This window comes from Onychostoma macrolepis, chromosome 17 (genome assembly GCF_012432095.1).
Source record: "Onychostoma macrolepis isolate SWU-2019 chromosome 17, ASM1243209v1, whole genome shotgun sequence".
In the NCBI taxonomy this organism is placed as follows: Eukaryota; Metazoa; Chordata; class Actinopteri; order Cypriniformes; family Cyprinidae; genus Onychostoma; species Onychostoma macrolepis.
The window spans coordinates 3,772,928-3,793,873 of NC_081171.1; the positions used below are offsets into that span (position 1 = coordinate 3,772,928).

At 34.8% G+C, this 20,946-nt stretch overlaps 3 protein-coding genes and 2 non-coding genes across 10 annotated transcripts in view; 1 reads left to right on the top strand and 4 right to left on the bottom strand.

Annotated features, from left to right (window-relative positions):
- ptk2ba (protein tyrosine kinase 2 beta, a) overlaps positions 1-2,154 on the bottom strand; it is a 43,146-nt gene extending 40,992 nt beyond the window's left edge. For all 4 annotated transcript variants that reach the window (XM_058748572.1, XM_058748574.1, XM_058748571.1 and 1 more), the window contains exons 1-2: positions 1,602-2,154; positions 85-122 (exon numbers count right to left, since the gene is read on the bottom strand). The gene's annotated coding sequence lies outside the window, so the exon portion shown is untranslated. The remainder of the gene's footprint in view (positions 1-84; positions 123-1,601) is intronic.
- Positions 1,392-1,474, bottom strand: trnal-cag (transfer RNA leucine (anticodon CAG)). The gene has a single exon. It is a non-coding gene; the product is annotated as a tRNA-Leu (tRNA).
- A 1,085-nt stretch (positions 2,155-3,239) lies between the features above and the next one.
- dusp23b (dual specificity phosphatase 23b) lies at positions 3,240-6,826 on the top strand. 3 transcript variants are annotated; one of them, XM_058749865.1, is made up of 5 exons: positions 3,240-3,380; positions 4,317-4,433; positions 4,559-4,651; positions 5,283-5,559; positions 6,560-6,826. In XM_058749865.1, the coding sequence occupies exons 4-5, from the start codon at positions 5,290-5,292 to the stop codon at positions 6,746-6,748; spliced, it is 459 nt and encodes a 152-aa protein (XP_058605848.1). In that variant the 5' UTR covers positions 3,240-3,380; positions 4,317-4,433; positions 4,559-4,651; positions 5,283-5,289; the 3' UTR covers positions 6,749-6,826. The 3 variants fall into 3 exon arrangements, with proteins under 3 accessions (XP_058605848.1, XP_058605851.1, XP_058605850.1); XM_058749867.1 differs by lacking the exon at positions 3,240-3,380 and adding an exon at positions 3,412-3,802; XM_058749868.1 differs by lacking the exons at positions 4,317-4,433; positions 4,559-4,651 and having other exon boundaries at positions 3,272-3,380; positions 5,327-5,559.
- trnal-cag (transfer RNA leucine (anticodon CAG)) lies at positions 3,634-3,716 on the bottom strand. The gene has a single exon. It is a non-coding gene; the product is annotated as a tRNA-Leu (tRNA).
- Positions 6,827-6,842: 16 nt separating the features above from the next.
- LOC131523532 (afadin) lies at positions 6,843-20,531 on the bottom strand. The gene is made up of 23 exons (XM_058749991.1): positions 20,391-20,531; positions 19,347-19,539; positions 19,140-19,249; positions 18,882-19,030; positions 18,152-18,216; positions 17,860-18,047; positions 17,602-17,747; positions 17,419-17,513; positions 15,677-15,939; positions 15,387-15,530; positions 13,983-14,178; positions 13,813-13,904; positions 13,463-13,537; positions 13,054-13,119; positions 12,901-12,974; positions 12,662-12,780; positions 11,865-12,062; positions 11,714-11,793; positions 11,452-11,610; positions 9,813-10,544; positions 9,657-9,732; positions 9,509-9,569; positions 6,843-7,292 (listed from the first exon to the last, which is right to left on the bottom strand). Exons 1-23 carry the CDS (start codon positions 20,529-20,531, stop codon positions 7,175-7,177), a joined length of 3,540 nt encoding a protein of 1,179 aa, XP_058605974.1. The 3' UTR covers positions 6,843-7,174.
- Positions 20,532-20,946: the final 415 nt, after the last annotated feature.

A 20,946-nucleotide genomic window follows, 5' to 3' on the forward strand; every position in this document is an offset into this window, starting at 1 on the left:
AGATTAAAAATGTGTTTTCATGGTTATGAGAATGTTAAAGGGACAGTTCACCCAAAAACAAAAACTTTTTCATCATTTACTCACCTTCATCTTGTTCCACGCTTGTATGAATTACTTTTTTTCTGTTGAAGACAAAAGAAGATACTTTGAAGAATGTTGGTAACCAAACAGTTGCCGGTAGCCATTCAATTCCATAGTATTTTCCATACTAAAGAAAGTCAATGGCTACCAGTAAACATTATGGAAATGTTACTTTTGAATAATCTAAAACAAGTAGTAACATTAAAAAAAAAAATACCTTAGGTAAAAACATTCATGAAGGATGTATAATGTTTCTGAGCAAATGTTTTAACATTAGGTGCATCCCAATTTGTGTACTTGTGCTCTATTCTATGCCATTTGGTAGTATAAATAGTGTGAGTAGTGCTAACACTGAAAATTCCAAAAAGAACATTCCCTGTTAACTGAGAAACCGCTGCAGCATCCGGATGATCTGTTACCATTCAGAAATATGCAGAGATTCCGAAAAGCAAAGCTGCAGCCAATCATCAAAGAGAATTCGATGACATTTGACCAATTACAGCACAGAGAACGCTGCAGCAAATTTGCATGTCTCCACTCCCACTACTGATCAGTATGAGTTCGGCTTGTTTGGTTAAAGGGATAGTTCACCCAAAAATGAAAATTATGTCATTAATTACTCACCCTCATGTCGTTCCAAACCCATAAGACCTTTGTTCATCTTCACATATTAAGATATTTTTTATGAAATCCGACACAACGTGAAACGGAAGCAAGGGCATGTGTCATAATAATACTCTTTCCACAAAGCAGATGGGATGAGGAGGAGAAGAATTGTTGAATAAAGTATTTAGTTCTGTTTTCTTTACTCACAAAAAGTTTTCTCGTAGCTTCGTAAAATAGCGGTTGAACCCCTGATGTCACATGGACTATTTTACCAACCTCCTTGCTACGTTTCTGGATCTGGGCACATTGCAGACCCTCTGAGAGCTCTCAGATTTCATCAAAAATACCTTAATTTGTGTTCCGATTAAGGTCTTACGGGTTTGGAACGACATGAAGGGTGAATTTTCATTTTTGGGTGAACTATCCCTTTAATTAGTGATTAAAAAAAAAAATTATACTATGGAAACTCATATGCAACAATATTTTTATTTTTCAAGCAGAAATACCTGGCACGTTTGTCTTATGAGCTCACTGCGCCTGTTTAATGTGCACAGCACGCATGCTGCGTGTTGCAATAGTATAAGCACTAAGCAGTATGCTGTTTCTTAACATATGCGAGAATTTTGTGGCTGCACACTGAAAATATGAGCTTAACACAGGATCTAGTTGCTTAACCTGCACAAAAAAATACAAGGTTAAAAACTTGTCAGAAGTGGGATTCGAACCCACGCCTCCAGAGGAGACTGCGACCTGAACGCAGCGCCTTAGACCGCTCGGCCATCCTGACATGCTACAAGCTAATTTTATGCTAGTTCGTTCATATTAGTAGCAGTGTGACATCATAACATTTCACTACATTTCGCACATTTATGCGTATGTATTGTGTTTTAGTGCATTGTTTCAATGCTACAAACCTTTTCTGACACGATCGTCTTTGCTCGCCCAAGTGAAAAGAACGTTAAACCACAGAAATACAATGCTACGTAGTATTAGCAATTAGCATGAGACGCTCGGTTAAAAAAAATCGATGTTTAGTAATGTTGTCAGGTACTACAAAGATAGATTCCGCTATTTTAGCTCGTCGAATTTATTGACTTGTAAAGTCTTCCTGCGTCGTTAACAGGTATAAAGTATTTTCCAGCAAAGTCTGTCACGTGGGAAACGTTACTTCACTCAGCGCTGGTCAAAATGAGCCAATCACAGTCGTTTATGATTAAAGTACAACGTACTTTATTTTATCATTTTACAGAGATTATTGCGTCGATTTTTATATACATATCAACAGCAAGTAGTTGCAAATAATATGTTTAAAAGATTTCATTTTCAATGAAAAAAGCTGTTTCCACTAAAATAAAACACTCGCTCTGATTTCACCGTGTTTCAACAGAGAATACGGGTTTATGGCCTTTGTGCGCCCCCTGGAGGAAGAGTTGTGTGTAACACAGACTGCAGAGATTAGTATCGCGTGCCACCCATAGACATATAAATACTTATATAAATACTTATAAATATTTATATGTCTATGGTGCCACCCCAATGGTCAAACTACTCGACAGCTGCTTCAGGTCAGACTGGACAGCATGTACCGAACTGCCGTCTTCAGTTCCATAGATCGCATATATATATATATATATATCTGACATTTTATTAGCTACAATAATAATATATCAATGAATGCATGTGTATTTAGAGAAAAGGAGCAGTGTGTGATTTTCAGGGTGTTCAGAAGAGAACTGTTTAGTGCTGATATGGACCACGTCGAGTAAACACTGAACTAAACAAGGTACAGAGCAAATTACTTGTATTTGCAATCAATATGCTTGATTAATTTACCCCACACGTCTGTAGATGATACAGTGTAGACCAAAAACATAATATAATATTGTTTTATAATTTATATACTTTTATTTGTATATTAATATTTTTATGATTTTTTAAAGATTTTTGTACTGTATTTTTTATTTTAGTTAGTTTTAGTAATTTTGTGTTTTGTAGTTTTTATTAATTTTAGCGTTTCAAGTTTAAAATTTAAAAATATTAAATATTTTCATACATTGTTTCATGTTTATTTTAGTTGACATTTATTTCAAGTAACAGTTGTTTATTTATGCACTGTATTTTATATATATAATCATTTCCTATTTTTAACTGTTCTAAATTAATTTTAAATCCATTTTTAAATCATTTTAAAAGTTCTTGTTTTGGTGTGAATATTTTTTATGATTATTTTTCTTCCTTTTATGTAAAGCACTTTGAATTACCATTGTGTATGAAATGTCCTATATAAATAAACTTGCCTTGCCTATATATTATATTCATAAACTTTAGAAAATATTATATAGACAGTTTTTCCTTAATGTTGCAGAAATGCTGTTGTTTACTGGCAAACAATGTTTTAATGTTACTCACAAATCAGAAAAACTATGGCTTCAGCACAACCTCCAAACTTCTCCTGGGTAGATACTGGTAAGGTTGCAGGCCTGGCAATGCCCCGAATGACGGCCCACTATCAGTACCTGCTTAACAACGGCATCAAACATCTGGTGACCCTGAGCGAGCGCAAACCTCCTTACCATGACACCTGTCCAGACTTGACCCTTCATCACATCAGGATTCACGACTTCTGTGCGCCAACCTTTGATCAGATCAACAGATTCCTGTCCATAGTAGAGGAGGCCAATGCAAGAGGACAGGTAAAACAGGCCAATTAAGTATGCAACAATATTTTTATTTTTCAAGCAGAAATACCTGGCACGTTTGTCTTATGAGCTCACTGCGCCTGTTTAATGTGCACAGCACGCATGCTGCGTGTTGCAATAGTATAAGCACTAAGCAGTATGCTGTTTCTTAACATATGCGAGAATTTTGTGGCTGCACACTGAAAATATGAGCTTAACACAGGATCTAGTTGCTTAACCTGCACAAAAAAATACAAGGTTAAAAACTTGTCAGAAGTGGGATTCGAACCCACGCCTCCAGAGGAGACTGCGACCTGAACGCAGCGCCTTAGACCGCTCGGCCATCCTGACATGCTACAAGCTAATTTTATGCTAGTTCGTTCATATTAGTAGCAGTGTGACATCATAACATTTCACTACATTTCGCACATTTAAGCGTATGTATTGTGTTTTAGTGCATTGTTTCAATGCTACAAACCTTTTCTGACACGATCGTCTTTGCTCGCCCAAGTGAAAAGAACGTTAAACCACAGAAATACAATGCTACGTAGTATTAGCAATTAGCATGAGACGCTCGGTTAAAAAAAATCGATGTTTAGTAATGTTGTCAGGTACTACAAAGATAGATTCCGCTATTTTAGCTCGTCGAATTTATTGACTTGTAAAGTCTTCCTGCGTCGTTAACAGGTATAAAGTATTTTCCAGCAAAGTCTGTCACGTGGGAAACGTTACTTCACTCAGCGCTGGTCAAAATGAGCCAATCACAGTCGTTTATGATTAAAGTACAACGTACTTTATTTTATCATTTTACAGAGATTATTGCGTCGATTTTTATATACATATCAACAGCAAGTAGTTGCAAATAATATGTTTAAAAGATTTCATTTTCAATGAAAAAAGCTGTTTCCACTAAAATAAAACACTCGCTCTGATTTCACCGTGTTTCAACAGAGAATACGGGTTTATGGCCTTTGTGCGCCCCCTGGAGGAAGAGTTGTGTGTAACACAGACTGCAGAGATTAGTATCGCGTGCCACCCAATGGTCAAACTACTCGACAGCTGCTTCAGGTCAGACTGGACAGCATGTACCGAACTGCCGTCTTCAGTTCCATAGATCGCATATATATATATATATATATCTGACATTTTATTAGCTACAATAATAATATATCAATGAATGCATGTGTATTTAGAGAAAAGGAGCAGTGTGTGATTTTCAGGGTGTTCAGAAGAGAACTGTTTAGTGCTGATATGGACCACGTCGAGTAAACACTGAACTAAACAAGGTACAGAGCAAATTACTTGTATTTGCAATCAATATGCTTGATTAATTTACCCCACACGTCTGTAGATGATACAGTGTAGACCAAAAACATAATATAATATTGTTTTATAATTTATATACTTTTATTTGTATATTAATATTTTATGATTTTTTTAAAGATTTTTTGTACTGTATTTTTTATTTTAGTTAGTTTTAGTAATTTTGTGTTTTGTAGTTTTTATTAATTTTAGCGTTTCAAGTTTAAAATTTAAAAATATTAAATATTTTCATACATTGTTTCATGTTTATTTTAGTTGACATTTATTTCAAGTAACAGTTGTTTATTTATGCACTGTATTTTATATATATAATCATTTCCTATTTTTAACTGTTCTAAATTAATTTTAAATCCATTTTAAATCATTTTAAAAGTTCTTGTTTTGGTGTGAATATTTTATGATTATTTTTCTTCCTTTTATGTAAAGCACTTTGAATTACCATTGTGTATGAAATGTGCTATATAAATAAACTTGCCTTGCCTATATATTATATTCATAAACTTTAGAAAATATTATATAGACAGTTTTTCCTTAATGTTGCAGAAATGCTGTTGTTTACTGGCAAACAATGTTTTAATGTTACTCACAAATCAGAAAAACTATGGCTTCAGCACAACCTCCAAACTTCTCCTGGGTAGATACTGGTAAGGTTGCAGGCCTGGCAATGCCCCGAATGACGGCCCACTATCAGTACCTGCTTAACAACGGCATCAAACATCTGGTGACCCTGAGCGAGCGCAAACCTCCTTACCATGACACCTGTCCAGACTTGACCCTTCATCACATCAGGATTCACGACTTCTGTGCGCCAACCTTTGATCAGATCAACAGATTCCTGTCCATAGTAGAGGAGGCCAATGCAAGAGGACAGGTAAAACAGGCCAATTAAGTATGCATATCTATGTTTTTTCAAATATTTATTAAAGCTACATAATCGCAGCTAACAAATATCAAATATATGTTCTAAGAATGTTTTGATAACTTTCCTGTTATGAAAACATTGCTTGTGAATCCTTTTTTTTTTTTTTTTTAATGTTATTTTTTCTTGGTTATGCTACCATTGAGGAACATTCCATTTGATCATTTTGCAAATATTATGGGAATGTTACTTTTGAAAGGACTCTAAACGAGTAGTAACATTTAAAAAATGTTAGACAAATGACAAAACCGTGTATAAGTAATGTTTTTGTTCTCAAAAAGGAACCAAATTTAAATAATGAGCGAGTACATCACAAAAACCATCTTCTAAACTGTGTTTTTGCCTCACCCTAAGTTACATTACTTTTTAGAGTTGTCAGGACAGATTTCCCAGGAAATTGCATGCTTTTATCATTCGTCTGCACATAATAACATCATATCTGATGGATTAATTAAAGAAGAATTATTGATTAAAGAAGGCCAGGCTAATACTCAAGGGCGTAGGTTTGATTTTGACATTGGTGGGGACATAACAGCAGACAACAACCTTCTCTTGCATTTATGATCGACTTTTGACCACAGTTTCATGTCATCTAAAGTCTTTCTTTATAGTTACGGTAGCTAATATACTCATAATTCATAACGAGAGCTTTTGAAGTTAGCACATTCATCATATTACACAATAAATACACAATTTTGATTATGTAAAACCAACATTACAGCAGCATTTTTAAGATGTTTTCAGTGGATTGTTTGAATACTCAAAAGAGAATATAGCAAAATATAATCATTCATTTGTGTAACACAAAAATACTAAATGCAGTATCTTCAAGCATCTGAACGTCGAACTGAAAGCAAAAAGTGAATGTCAGAGTACCTGTAATAAAACATGAACCAACAGTTTGCATCACATTTTTTGTACACTGACCAGGTTCACGGTTTGTCTTTGACAGGCTGTTGCGGTGCACTGTTTGCATGGTTTCGGGCGGACAGGGACAATGCTCGCCTGTTACCTGGTGAAGAGCAGGAAGATCACCGGAATTGATGCCATTAATGAGATAAGAAGCATACGCCGAGGATCCATTGAAACCAGAGAGCAGGAACAAATGGTGGTGCAGTTTTATCAACAAAATAAGGTGTAAAATAAGAAAAATGTATTTTTACGATGCAGATGTTTATGAATAATGTTATACAAAGCAATAAAGAATTATTTATTTCCAGTGTATGTTTTTATTTTTGAAGACTTAAAGGATGTATAAATTGCTATCACCTAAACATCTGGTAAAGTCACTACAACATCCCTGTTTCCAATATGAATACATTCCTGGAGTATATTTTTTATGACACTATGTGAAAAACACTGGTGAATTCAGATAAAGTGGGTCATCTTTAGTCACAGAAATGAAAAAGTGGCTCAGTTTATATGAATTTACCTTATGTGTATACAATTTTACAGCTTGCATGCAGTTTAGGAGGGTCTAGAAATAAATCATGAAATATTCCGCCTTGTTTATCCTTTAAGACACTATTGTCCGAATGATTGACAGTGTCTGAGGCTTGCCTTTTCATCAGGACACTTTGACTTTACTTGAAGAGACCATTGCCAAAGAAAACAGCTGCTGACGCTCCTTAAAGGTCAGATTCTCTGGGGATCGTCGTGCTTTGAATCTTTTGTGATCTACTTCACTGTAAGAATATATATATACACAAAGCAATAACCTGATTACAATTAAATACTACAGGTTCCTCTAAACATCCAATATGTGAAACAGAAAAGTTCTCACAAAGGCCATGTTAGAATAGTAATTTTAAGATTACAATCATTTAAATTGATGAATTTTTGTTAATTCCGTTCTCCAGATTAAAATTCCAAAACCATCATATATTTTATATAACTTATGGGTAACAAGTAAACGCAACAAAACACCAACATACATTAAGACAACAGAGCAATATAATAAATATAAGACAGAATTGAACTAGGTTCTACAATAATAATATTGCAGCAGCCCTTTAGCTTTATGACAGGTGCCTTCGATTTATATATACAGTCATGGCCAAAAATATCAGCACCCTTGGTAAATATGATCAAAGAAGGCTGTGAAAATTAATCTGCATTGTTAATCCTTTTGATCTTTTTTTTTTTTTTAAATCACAAAAATCTAACTTTTCATTGGATAATAAGAATTTAAAATGGGGGGAAATATCATTATGAAATAAATGTTTTTCTCAAATACACGTTGGACACAATTATTGGCACCCCTAGAAATTCTTATGAGTAAAATATCTTTGAAGTATATTCCCATTTATATTCACAATTTTGAGCACTCCAGGGTGATTATGAACATGAAATTATCCAGTCATGGCTTCCTGTTTCACAGAAATATAAATAGGCCCAAATTCCCTTAATCATCCATCACAATGAGAAAAAACAAAGAATATATTTCTGATGTGCAGCAAAAGATAATTGAGCTTCACAAATTAGTGAAGTGGCTTTAAGAAAAGAGCTAGAGCATATTGCCATTTCCACCATCAGGGCAATAATTAAGAATTTCCAATCAACATAAAATGTTATGAATCTGCCTGGAAGAGGACGTGTGTCTATATCGTCCTAATACACGGGGAGGAGGAGAGTTTGAGCGGCTAAAGACTCTCCAAGGACCACAACTGGAGAATTGCAGAAAATAGTTGAGTCTCGGGGTCAGAAAACCTTTAAAAATAATTGTCAAACAGCACCTACATCACCACATGTTGTTCGGGAGGGTTTCAAGAATAATTCTCCTCGCTCATCCAAAAACAAACTCCAGCATATTCAGTTATCAGACACGACTGGAACTTCAAATGGGACTGACTTCTATGGTCAGATGAAACTAAAAAATGAGTTTTTTAGCAGCAAACACTCAAGACGGGTTTGGTGAACACAGGGATAAAAAGTACCCCATGTGTACAATGAAATATACTGCTGTATTTTTGATGTTGTGGGCCTATATTTCTGCTGGAGGTCCTGGACATCTTGTTTAGACACATGGCATCACTGATTCTATCAAATACCAACAGATAAAAAATCAATAAGTGACTGACTCTGTTAGAAATCTTATAATGGGCCATGTTTGGATCTTCCAACCGTACAATAATCCAAACACAAACCTCAAAAACAACACAAAAATGGGTCCCTGAGCACAAAACCAAGCTTCTGCTGGCCATTCCAGTCCTCTGACCTGAACCCTGTAGAAAATGAGTGAACTGAAGAGAAGAAGCAGCGACATGGAGCTGTGAATCTAAAGGGTCTGGAGTGATTCTGGATGAAGGAATGGTCTCTGATCTCTTGTCAGGTGTCTCTAACCTCATCAGGCATTATAGGAGAACATTTAGAGCTGTTAAACTGGCAAATGGAGGTTTCAAAAAGTATTGAATAAAAGGGTGCCGTTAATTGTGGCCAATGTGTATTAGAGAAAAACATTTATTTCATAATGATATTTTAAATTCTTATTATCCAATGAAAGGTTAGATTTTTGTGAATTTTTTTAATAAAAGATCAAAAGGATTAACAATGCAGATTAATTTTCACAGCCTTCTTTGATCATATTTACCAAGGGTGCTGACGTTTTTGGCCATGACTGTATATATATATTACATTAAAACATAAATTATGAAAATATTATAATATAGAATTCATTACAGGATTTATTGGCCATTATTTATTGGCTAATCCATTAACCATTTTTGTGCTTCATAATTGCTTATGTAGTTAAATTGAGCTGAAAAGCCATTAAAATACCATTTCAAATAAACTTAGTATAGGCTGAAGTAAAAATTTGATAACAAACCCCACTCTTCCGTATTTTGGAGAGTTAAAAAACAGAACTGGTGTAAAGAAGCATGCATTCATAGTTGAGACTCACCCAGAACAGAACTTCTCAGATGACATTTTGTCATGTCCTGTAGATTCACATTTGACTCCATCTGCAGTTCCACAAATCAACGTTAGACAAATTGATCAAGTCTGAGATAATATTAATCAGCGATTGATTATGAAAAATCATCGAGTACCCTTCAAACTGGGTTCTTTAGTAAAGGGGCTTTCCTTTTGCTGGTCAGCAGGTGTTTCAGTGTTTTCACATTTCTGCTAGAATGACAAAATGATTTATAAAAGCTCATGCATACAAGTGATCATTGTGAGGTTTCAGTGCACACTTAACAACTCACCACTACATCACTTCCTGTCTGAAACCACGTCCGTTCTGCCCCCGAATCACTCTCATAATCATCGTCCTCATCACCGTTCTGCTGGAACTCCTCCAGTCTCTTCTGGAACTGCAGCTCTAGAGAGAGTCTGCGCAGACGTTCGCTCTCCTCTATGCTGCTCTGCACTTTGGCCTGCAGCTGTTGCACTTCCTGTTGCAGCAGGTCTGCAGTCTGTTGCTCATCCTGAGCATCCCGCTTCCATGAATCTCCAACAGAGAGCTTTTTGATCTTATCGGGCCCTTTCTGCTGAGGGTTCGCACTTAGACAAGAGGCTGAGCTCTTCTGCAATGTCTGCGTAGATGATTGGAAGACGACTGTTTTTTTCTTGAGAACCTGCTGTGGTCTGTGAGACGGTGATGCATTGCTCTGTTTTTGATACCGATGGTGTGCTGGAGACGTAATTTGGGTCTCCACAGGCTGGCGGAACGTGCTGAATGAAAGACTGTTGGCTTGTGGTGTATATGGGACGTCCATTCGTTTCGGCTGCGATAGAGGCATGGACTGGGTGGTTGTCGGGATCTTCCAGAGTCCGTTTCTGTGTCCCAGGCTGGATAAACTGGAATCCATTGGGCTTATGGTTGCAATGCTGTTCCATTTGCTCAGATCTGCCTGCTTCTTTAAATACCTCGGTCTGTCCTCTAGAGGACCTCCTTTCTCTTCACTCCAGAGATTGTCTTGAGAAAGTGCCTGTTTCTATGAGATGCATTAGAATTTGTTCATATACACACACACACACACACACAGGCATACAATAAAAAGAAAATGTATAACACCATTTAATATATATTTTTTAGATAAAATGTGATCTTAGTCTTATCCTAGACTAAGATGGAATGAAAAAAATACAAATTTGTCAAGATGCTCCATGGGGCCTGTAAATATTATGAATACATTTATAGTCAATAAGCTGTTAGAAATGCATTTCATTTAGTTAATTCACTTTAAACCATTATTCTCTGTACTTTACTGTTCATTTTATATGAATCACACTGTTTGTACATTTATATTCTAAATTTAAACATTAAAATTTGAATGATTACATTCTTGTTCACATATCCCCCCTCTGATTTTTAACAAATCGCACCCTGATAATAATAAGTATTAATATAGGCAAAAAAAAATGTTTTTGTATAAATCTTTTTATTACACTGTAAAAAGTGAAAGTTGACTTAACTTAAAAAAATTGAGGAAACCTGTTGCCTTAAAATTATTAAGTAAATTTTTTTTTAAAGTTAAGTGAACTTGACAATTCAAATAACTTATTTTTTAAATGATTATTTACTTAAAAATTTTAAGGCAACGGGTTTCCTCAATATTTTTAAGTTAAGTCAGCTCATCACTTTTTACAGTGTACCATTTCCAGATTTTAAGGGCGATGGACGCGTTCACAAGCTTTTTTCTGTCAAGACTTAAATGTTTGTCTTGAGAAACCTTGAGATATATTCAGTGGAGTAAAATGTGTGACAACTAACCCCGGCTTCCCCTATTTGGCAGGTGATTCTGCTTTCAAACAGACTCATGCAAAGCTTATGGAAGCAAAACTATCAAACACGGCAATAAAACAGAGAGAACAAAGACAGGAAATGCAACACACAAATACCATAAAGTTGATCTTTTGCTGATCCCTGGAGAATGGAGCAATATGTGGAGGATGTTCGATAGTTCTTGGTGTTTTATTGCTGTGCGGTTTGGATGTTGGCAGGGTCAGATATTCTCTGTGAAGAGCCTGAGCATTTGAAAGAGCGTTTCTTTGTTTCCCCTGGGGTGACAAGTGAAATAATGAGGTCAATAGTAAAAAACAACATGGGAATGTTCATAAAGGTGATTATCTTAATAAACAAAAAACACTGGTCTGTACTTACAGAATCCATTAGATTTTCAATGGAGAAGGATAATGTCATTTTTTCAGGAGGAACTGAATCAGCAGGCATTTCCTGGTTATCTGATGGAGATTGAATTAAAAAGAGCTTAAACCATAAACAAACAAAAAACGAGGTGTAGATAAACACTCACATGCCAGGTTGGGATTGGAACGATAATCCAGTTTCTGCTTGAGCCATTTCTGGTTTTGTTTAGTGTTCACTCTGCTGATTGTGTGCTGGTTTCTGAAGGTTTCTAATGGTCTTGATGGACCAGAAACAGATGGTTCGGCACTATCGTGAAGATCAGAGACACTGGACTTCTGCTTGGATGGTCCAACGTTATCAGGATCTAACAAATGTGAAACAAGCATGCATATGATCAAAGCCATAGATGATATATCGGCTATACAAATATTGAGTGAATTTAAGTATTTCAGAAGGTTCACACTGCAAAATAGGATTTTCTTACTCATTATTTTGTTTTGTTTTCCAGCGCAAATATCTAAACATTCTAAAATCAAAACACATGAACTCTTTCTCTATTATTATTTTTTAATTTTAAGTGTTGCCTTTCTTGGCCAGGGACCATTTGAAAAAGAGACTATAGTAGCCTATCAATATGAGTGACCCCCCCTGGTTAAATAAAGGAATAAATAAACATTTTTTAAAAAGGAGCAAAATATCTGCCAGTGGGGTAAGAAAAATAAACTTAATTCAAATGGAAAACAAGTTTATTTTTCTTATTGCATTAGCAGATATTTTAGTTTAATTTCACTTCATTTTGATCCATTTTTCAGAAAACAAGACTTAATATATTGTCATTTTGCTTCTCAAGCTAATTTATCTTGATTTAAGAATAATTAGATATTTGTACTGGATACTAAAAAAAATCATTTTTGTAGTGCAGTGCAATGCGTATTATAATGTTGTGTGCTCAGCATTCACTACCTTTACAGGTTGTTTGTGGCGACTGGGTAAATACTCCCTCAAAACCATAATATATAGCTGCTGACTTGACAATTTCCAGTGATACGACCGACCCAGTGTGCATCATTATCTCTGCAGCCCTGAATAGGATCAATAAAATCAGTTTTACTTCCAAACATGCAACAGATCTAGTCATGCCTTCCACACACATAAGAGGCTCAAAAACACGAAATGACTAAATTAGATTAAGATTATTTCACCTTTCCTGTGACACTCCCACAAGACTTTTGCCATCCACACTCAGTAACTGATCTCCTGGATTCAGTCTGCCGTCCTTCATCAATAAACAACAGTGTATAATATGATGCAAACAGGCACATTATGACTTTTGTTATTTGTGCAATGATACTGACCACATTTGCTGCTCCTCCCTGGACGATTGATTTGATAAAAATGCCAAGCTTATCCTGTCCAGCCCCCTAAAAGATATAATAAATCATTTTGATCAAAGCAAAATAAGTTCTGAAACTGTATCATTATAAAATTACGCTAACACTTTACAACAAGGTCTAATTTGTTAATGTATAAGTTAACATAAACTAAAAATTAGTGGTGTATTTCTTGCAGCATTTATTCATCTTTATTAATGTTAGTCACAAATACAGTTGTTCATTATTTGTTTGATAGTTGACAGTGCATTAAACAATAGTAAAACAACTTTTGATTTTAAAAATGAATTAAATGTTGAAATTCACCTAAGACTACTAAATGCTGTAGAAGTATTCTTCATTGTAAGTTCATGTTAACTAAATGAAACCGTACCTTGGCAGCTACAATGCTCACTCCCATTCCCCCATGCAAAGGTTTCTTTAGAGTTATTTTCACTGGTTCAGGTGTCTGTATTGACAAAATAAAATCACGGTTGTGTTCAGTGTTAAAACATGTCTGCTTAATTATAATGAGTGTATAAAGAGAATGAATTCAGAAAGCTTCAGTAAAATTAACAGCTTCTCCGTAGTCCAGAAGTGCATGATGGATGAGGACGGGTTTCATTACTACTTCATATAGTGTTAACTCTTGGCTGTTTTATGGGAATTAATGACTTTGCGTCTGCAAAATGACTAAAATGACTAAATGTAAACTTTAATTTCATCTGTAAATTAGCAACATACCCAAGTTGAACCCTTTGCGGAGTGATCCGATGGGCTAATGAAAATGATCCAAGTCCCAACGCAGTTGGAATGGGGAATTAATTTACAGAGACCTAGAGAATTACAGATATATGTATCTTTAACTATTGATTTTAAGTCTATATATTGAGGAACAGATAATGCTATAGTACCTTTGCGACAGATGGGCTCTAAAAACTCCTGAAATCCCTTAGGAATGCCACGCATGGAATCACTTGAATATCCGTCCTCAGGCAACAGGAAAGGCAGGTGAAGGTCCATTTCTTCTTCCAGTCGGATTTCTCCACCCTCTCCTCTCAGAACATCTGTTGTGGTTTCTGCCAAAGCAGCTACACGCTCTGTCAGTGCCTATGAATGACAAACTCTAAGTAGACACCATCTTTCATTGGGGGCTACAGAACAATTATGCCTACACTGCAAAATATGATTTTCTTCCTCAGTATTATTGTCGTTTTTTTCAGCACAAATATCTAAACATTCTTAAATCAAGATACATTTACTTAAGAAACTATAAGTCTTGTTCTCTGAAAAATGTATCAAAATGAAGCGAGTTAAGCTTAAATGAGAATAAAATATCTGCCAATGGGGTAAGAAAATAAACTTGATTCAAAGGGAAAACAAGTTTACTTTTCTGATCAAATATTTCCTTTTTTTAAGGTAAACGCTCTTGATTTTTATACATTTTTCAGAAAACAAGACTTTATCTTAAGTCGTTTTGTTTCTCAAGTTAATGTATGTAGATTCAAGAATGTTTAGATATTTGTTCTGGAAAATAAGACAAAAACATTGTCTAAACATTGTTTTCAAAAAAAAAAAATAATAATAATTAAATTGTGTTAAAATGTTTAAGCCTAAAACAAGAAAAATCATCTGCCAATGGGGTACGAAAAATAGGAAAAACAGCATTTTTAAAAAAAAATAATTTTCTTTTAAGTTTAAATTTTTAAGTTTAAATTTTAGAAAACAAGACAGTTATCTTCATTAATACATTGCCTTTCAAGTTAATGTTTCTTGATTTTAGAATGTTTAGATATTTTTACTGGACAAAAGACAAAAATATTAAGTTAAATATTATGAAAAATGTTTGCAGTAAATTTAACTCGGGGAAAACAAGTTTATTTTTTGGAGCATACACTGTAAAAAATAAAAAATAAATAAAAAGTTGAGCCAACTTAAAATTTTAAGGCAACCAGCTTCAGCAGATTTTTGAGTTTTCTCAACTTGTTGTTTTAAGTTTATACAACTAAAATTTGAGAATCTCCCACAAAAATAAGTTGAGCAAACTCAAAAATCTGCTGAAGCTGGTTGCCTTAAATTTTTTTTTTTTTTTACAGTGTACTTTTATTTTTCTGATCATATCTATCATATTGTTTTCATGTTTTAAGCTTAAACTCACTTCATTTTGATACATTTTACATACACTTACGTCATTTTGCTATCTTTACGTAAGAATGTTTAGATATTTGTACTGGATGATAAGACAAAAATACTTTTTAAGAAAATAATTTGTAGCAGTTTTGATTTTGGCGAGCGTCCATTTTTCTTCATGCACTTACGGCTGAAAAGTGGGGTTGATTTGGGCTGTAGTGATATTGGCTCATCAGTGCTCTCAGCTGTAGCGAGTTCAGCTTGTAGCATGTGGACTGAATCATCTGGGCGTCTCGTGTAGAGTAAGAGGTCATGGTTAGAAGCATCGTCGCCTGAAGGGAGCAACATTTTTAAGGAAATAACCACAGATGGATCAGATCTTTTGATGTTGATAAAGATCTAAATAATATTGTTCAAAACAGCAGTTACATCATTTTTCATGCTGTATTTCTTATCATCTTCTTTTTAGATACACTACCTGGATTATACGACTGAGATGGCAGTCAACGGCCAGCTCCAGCCCTTGTCTTTCTGCCCAGGCCTCCACGTGCATCAGACGCTGCCGTAGAGTTTTGCCCCAGTAGTTCGAGCACAGCGTGGATCCCGGCGCGGTGAGCCGGTTCAAGACCCAGGCCCCCATGAAGTGAAAGAGCTGAGAAAAAAGCTGGATGCTCAGAGCAGGGTTGACCCGACACCTTCGGAGCAAACTCATGCTCTTTATGAGAGAGTTCAAGACGCCTTCTAAGAAGCAAATTCAGAACAGATTCTTTATTTGCAACAGTACACACACAACACCATCTTTAATCCAGATGTTTTATCATCTGAAGCAATTGAAAGGAATAGTTCATGCAAAAATGAACATTTGCTGAACATTTACTCACCCTCAGGCCATCCAAGATGTAGATGAGTTTGTTTCTTCATGGAAACAGATTTGGAGAAATGTAGCATTGCATCACTTGTTTACTTAAATCACTTACATTACAATAATTCAGAAGTAATCCACACCACTCCAGTCCATCAGTTAACATCTTGTGACAGCTGCATATTTGTTAGAAAAAAGTCCATAATTACAACGATAACTTTAAACCATTGCTTTTGATCTAAATATGAGAAAATAATCTATAATAATGCCTCATCCGGTGGAAAAAGCCCATCTCCTGTCGTCTCTCACATCAAAATCCACCAACATACTTGTATAGAACTGTTTTGGACTATTTTCACTTGTAAACAGTGCTTGATCTGTGCAGATTTCTCTCTTGATTCAGACAAGACGACTTTGTCACTGGAGAAAGCAATATGAATAGAGGACTTTATTTAAGCAAGAAGCAACAGCTTGAAGTTAAAAACATCTATGGATTTATTTCTTACAAACACGCAGCTCTTGACTTCTCAAGATGTTAATTGATGGACTGTGGATTATTGTGATGTTTTTATCAGCTGTTTGGACTCTCATTCTGACGGCACCCATTCACTGCAGAGGATCCACTGGTGAACGAGCGATGTAATGCTACATTTCTCCAAATCTGTTCCCATAAAGAAACAAACCCATTTACATTTTGGATGACCTGAGGGTGAGCAAAAAAAAAGAAAGAAAAATCATTTAAGGCTAAGTTTTTTTTTGTTTTTTTTGCTCAGATGCACAATGATAAAAGTATACTCTCATTTGTGAGTTTGAACCCATAGATCCAAACATAAAATCTGATCCATCAAAAAAAAAAAAGTATTTTCTTGCTTAGTATTTTAGTCTTGTTCTCCAGTACAAACAAGTTTTCTAAAAAAAAAAAAAAAAAAGGAGTATGAAATGAGTATGCTTAAAACAAGAAAAGAAAATATCTGCAAATGGGGTTAGAAAAGTAACCTTAATTCAAAGGGAAAACAATGTTATTTTTCTGACATTACGGACCAATATTTTTTTCTTGTTTTAAGCATAATCTTAATTTTGATACAATTTTCAGAAAACAAGACCTGATGCTTCTCAATTCAGCATATCTTGATTTAAGAATGTTTAGCTATTTGTACTGGAAAACACCACAAAAACACTAAGAAAATAATTTTTTGCAGTTAGTGCTGACTGACTGACATGCAAAGTAAGGAACTGATTTCTTTTCACCTAAATCTGAATTAGATGTAGTAGATCATTAAAATGCATTCTCACAGCAGTCAGTGTGAACCATTGCACAGACAACACTGAAAATATTTTGCAGTTACTAAACATTTTACCCATTTCTTTTGCCTGAGCCATTTCCTTTTTTACATCAGCAAAGAATGCAGGTAATTGATTTTCAAGATCAACCTGAAGCCGATGTGACAGGTACCTGAGGAAACATTAACGCCTAATTAAACACTCAAAATACATCGCCCTTCCTGCAAAAACATCACAATGCACTCATGCTTTTATCATACCTGAAAGCCTGCTGCACAAGTTGAGAGAGAGTATTTTGAGCCTGGAGCGTGATGGGACACAGATCTCTGTCCCGTCTGATGAAGTTCAGGAGCTCAGATGTGTTGGCCATCCAGAAGGCAAGAGCCACTGCGATGTTCCTCTGTTTCTAAATGAGAAACACAGGAGCCAAGAAAATGATCAGGGAATTAACTTGTGATATATAAAATCTTCAAGTCAGGGAGTATATCACATTTTTCTAATTACAGTCTTCGATCTACCTGAACGACGCCTTGAATCAAGTGCACAATCTTGTCAAATATCACGCAGACTTTCTGTTCAGTCTGCGTAGGTTTATGGCTGGTTAAAAATCGCCCAACCAGATAAAACACATACGCGGGCGAGAGCTTAAAGTGAATCGTGGAGCTGTTAATGTCATTTATCACAGCAAGCAAGAATGAATCCTCATCTGAAACAGAAATCATAGACAAAATGTAAATGAGCTAAGAGCAGAGAGAACTGTATAATTGTGCAGACTGGATGATTTTATTAAGCCAGGATCAACAACTGCACCTTTTTCCTTTAAAGAAATGCTGAGCGGGAGATTCCATTTTACTTCCAAGTAGTCTTGTGTCACACTGTAACAAGGAGAAAAATATACTTCTTATTATTTACTAAATATTAAATACAAAATATAATGTTATTGGTATACTTAATGTAGCTTTGTATAGCATGCATACATTTAGAAAATAATTTGGAAAGATTTACTGATTTCAGCAAATGCCAAATTTTGCCAAAAAAAGCAGTCAAGTATGAATTGATTAATTATGACCTTCAACTATTACATGAACATGTTAAAGTGACAGATTACTTGTATTGTAATTTACAATACGAGAAAAATGTCACTTTAATGTGCTGTTATATTATGTTTTGTTACACGCAGACACCTAAATATCGTTTTTTCCTATTATATATATTTTTTTATGCACCATGCAGCTTTTAGAGCTCCAAACCAATTCACGTTCACATTAAAGTAAAAACAATTGCTGTGACATTTTCAATGGTGTCTACATAACTTTTGCTATAATATTTGCACACTCAAACATCAGATGCCTGATTTACTTTTTAAAATATATTAGTGGTTTTAGTCACAATAAATCAGTTAGGTTTTTATATATAGAATTATATTGAATTTGAACAGCTCTCCACCTCAAAAAACTCTCTTTAATGAATACAAGTCTTTCATCACAGGCTTCTGGGCACAAAAATCTCTTTTAGGTCCACTAAAAAAGTGATTACCTACCTGTTTGTTTTACTGCCAGAGACACTGTTCTCTAACGTGTGACTGCTAGAAACATTTTTCTTCTGTTTATTTTTCTTCTCTTTCTTTGATAATGTCCTCTTGAAATTTTCAAGTACCCCAACTTTTTCCTTATTTTCCAAACAGCCATCCTAAAAAAATATATATATATATTTAGTTCACTCCAAAATTCTTATATTTAACTTACTTATTTGATATTACAACTCATGGATTTAGTAGAATGACAGGGACGTCACACACCTGTAAAGTTACACAACTATCATTCCTCAAGACAAATCTGCCATCTGTGTCTTTATTCCAGTTGAGTTGAACCACCAAGGGCTTTTCTGAAAGGTCCAGTTTTCTTTCTTCTAAATGGCGAAAACACAGAACATTAAGTCAATTCTGACAAGGACTTAGAACAGAAGCGTGTCTACAAACACAAGTTAAATTCAGTCCTGCTGTCACCTTGATTTTTTAAGACCTCATACAATGAATATGAGAAAAGCTGTGAGGTCCCATCGTGTTGAAACTTCTCCAGCAGGGTTTCAATGACCTCTTGTGTGGTAGAAGCACTTGAGATACAAATGCATTTTGTGGCACAGTTCCCTGAAATATGGTCTTGGAGGTGGAAACGAATAACTCCATGAAATACAGAATCCTAAAGAATAAAAAAGATTATTAAATTGCGAAGACAGAAAGAAGCAAGCAATGCTAAAAATATATATTTTTTTAATCTCAATTCATCCTACCAGCAATGAGATTAAATAGAAAATGTAAAATTCAAACTAAATTAAATAAAAAAACATGACATCTAATATCTATTTTTTTTGCTAGACGGCAATGAGATTAAATGGAAACATTAAATGCAAACTAAATAAAAAAAATAAAAACCAAACATGAAATTTCTTTAATATATCAATTTTGAATCCTAGACAGCAATTAGATTAAATGGAAAATGTAAACAAAGTAAATTAAATGAAAAATAAGTATAAATAAATTGAATTTCTTTAATATCTCAGTTTTTTACACTACAGCAGCAATAGGATGGAAAACATGAAACACAACCTAAATTAAATAAAGAAAATAAAGCATGCAATACATTTCTGTAACATCTCAATTGTTTATCTTAGAAAGCAATGAGATTCCATGGAAAAATGTGAAAAAAATAGATAAATAAATAATCACAAATGGAATTTCTTTATCTCAATTATTTATCCAAGACAGCAATACTAGTTCTCCTTTTTCTCAGATTTTTCTCCAAAGAAAAAGACTAATCAAAATGTGCTCAGATTTGCCAAAAGACCAAAGTCTTTAGTCGAAAGTCAAAGATCTTAGTATGAAGCATCAAATTCTTCAAATGCTAAATTATCTGATGCAATTCATGATATATATATTTTTTACTTCTTTCTCCTAATGAACAGTCTGAACAGTTTGAAAATGTAAAATTGTAGTTCTAACATTACAAAACCTATTTGTAAAAGTCTAATCTTTAAAAAGAAAAGCGTTCACCTCATCAGGTTCAGTGATCTCAAACAGGCTGAGTCGGTTTGAGTTCCACTGCCGGATGTTTTCCTGAAGTCTCCTGCGCTCCTCTGGATTCGTCTCAGCATCATGACCCAAATCAATAGCATTTCTTTGTTTTTGCTTCATATCTTGATGAGCTTATCAGATATTGATTTTTTTTTTTTTAAATAATCAACCAACTTAGTATCAAAATGAATCAGTCAGAGCTGCTGAGGCTCACTAAACTTCACGTTATTTTCACGTCAAATGCCTGGCACTGATTTTTTCCAGCCTGTTTAACATTCAGACCGAGTTTGTTTGACCCATTAACACACAGCAGTTGAAAGGCTAACCTCATTTCCCATGATGTCCTAATGTAAAGGGCTACAATAACTAAAGAACGAAATACGGAGGGCCCTAATTTGGCCATTCAAGCCTAATTTGAAGGAAATGCTCTACTCTTTAGAGCCCATTTGATAGTAAACTGATTGTTTTTGTCCAATATATTCAGTAAACTGACTAAATATGCTCCGCTGAACTAGAATGACTAGATTGGGTGTTG

Bases quoted from the DNA above. Each gene is read 5' to 3' on its own strand.
- LOC131523532 (XM_058749991.1), bottom strand. From the start codon at position 20,531: ATGAAGCAAAAACAAAGAAATGCTATTGATTTGGGTCATGATGCTGAG. The intron at 17,514-17,601 runs GTATGATAAAAG...ATGTTTCCTCAG, and splicing joins CTTGTGCAGCAGGCTTTCAG to GTACCTGTCACATCGGCTTC. The intron at 11,794-11,864 runs GTGAGTGTTTAT...AATCTCCATCAG, and splicing joins TTCCAATCCCAACCTGGCAT to ATAACCAGGAAATGCCTGCT.
- dusp23b (XM_058749865.1), top strand. From the start codon at position 5,290: ATGGCTTCAGCACAACCTCCAAACTTCTCCTGGGTAGATACTGGTAAG. The intron at 5,560-6,559 runs GTAAAACAGGCC...TGTCTTTGACAG, and splicing joins AGGCCAATGCAAGAGGACAG to GCTGTTGCGGTGCACTGTTT.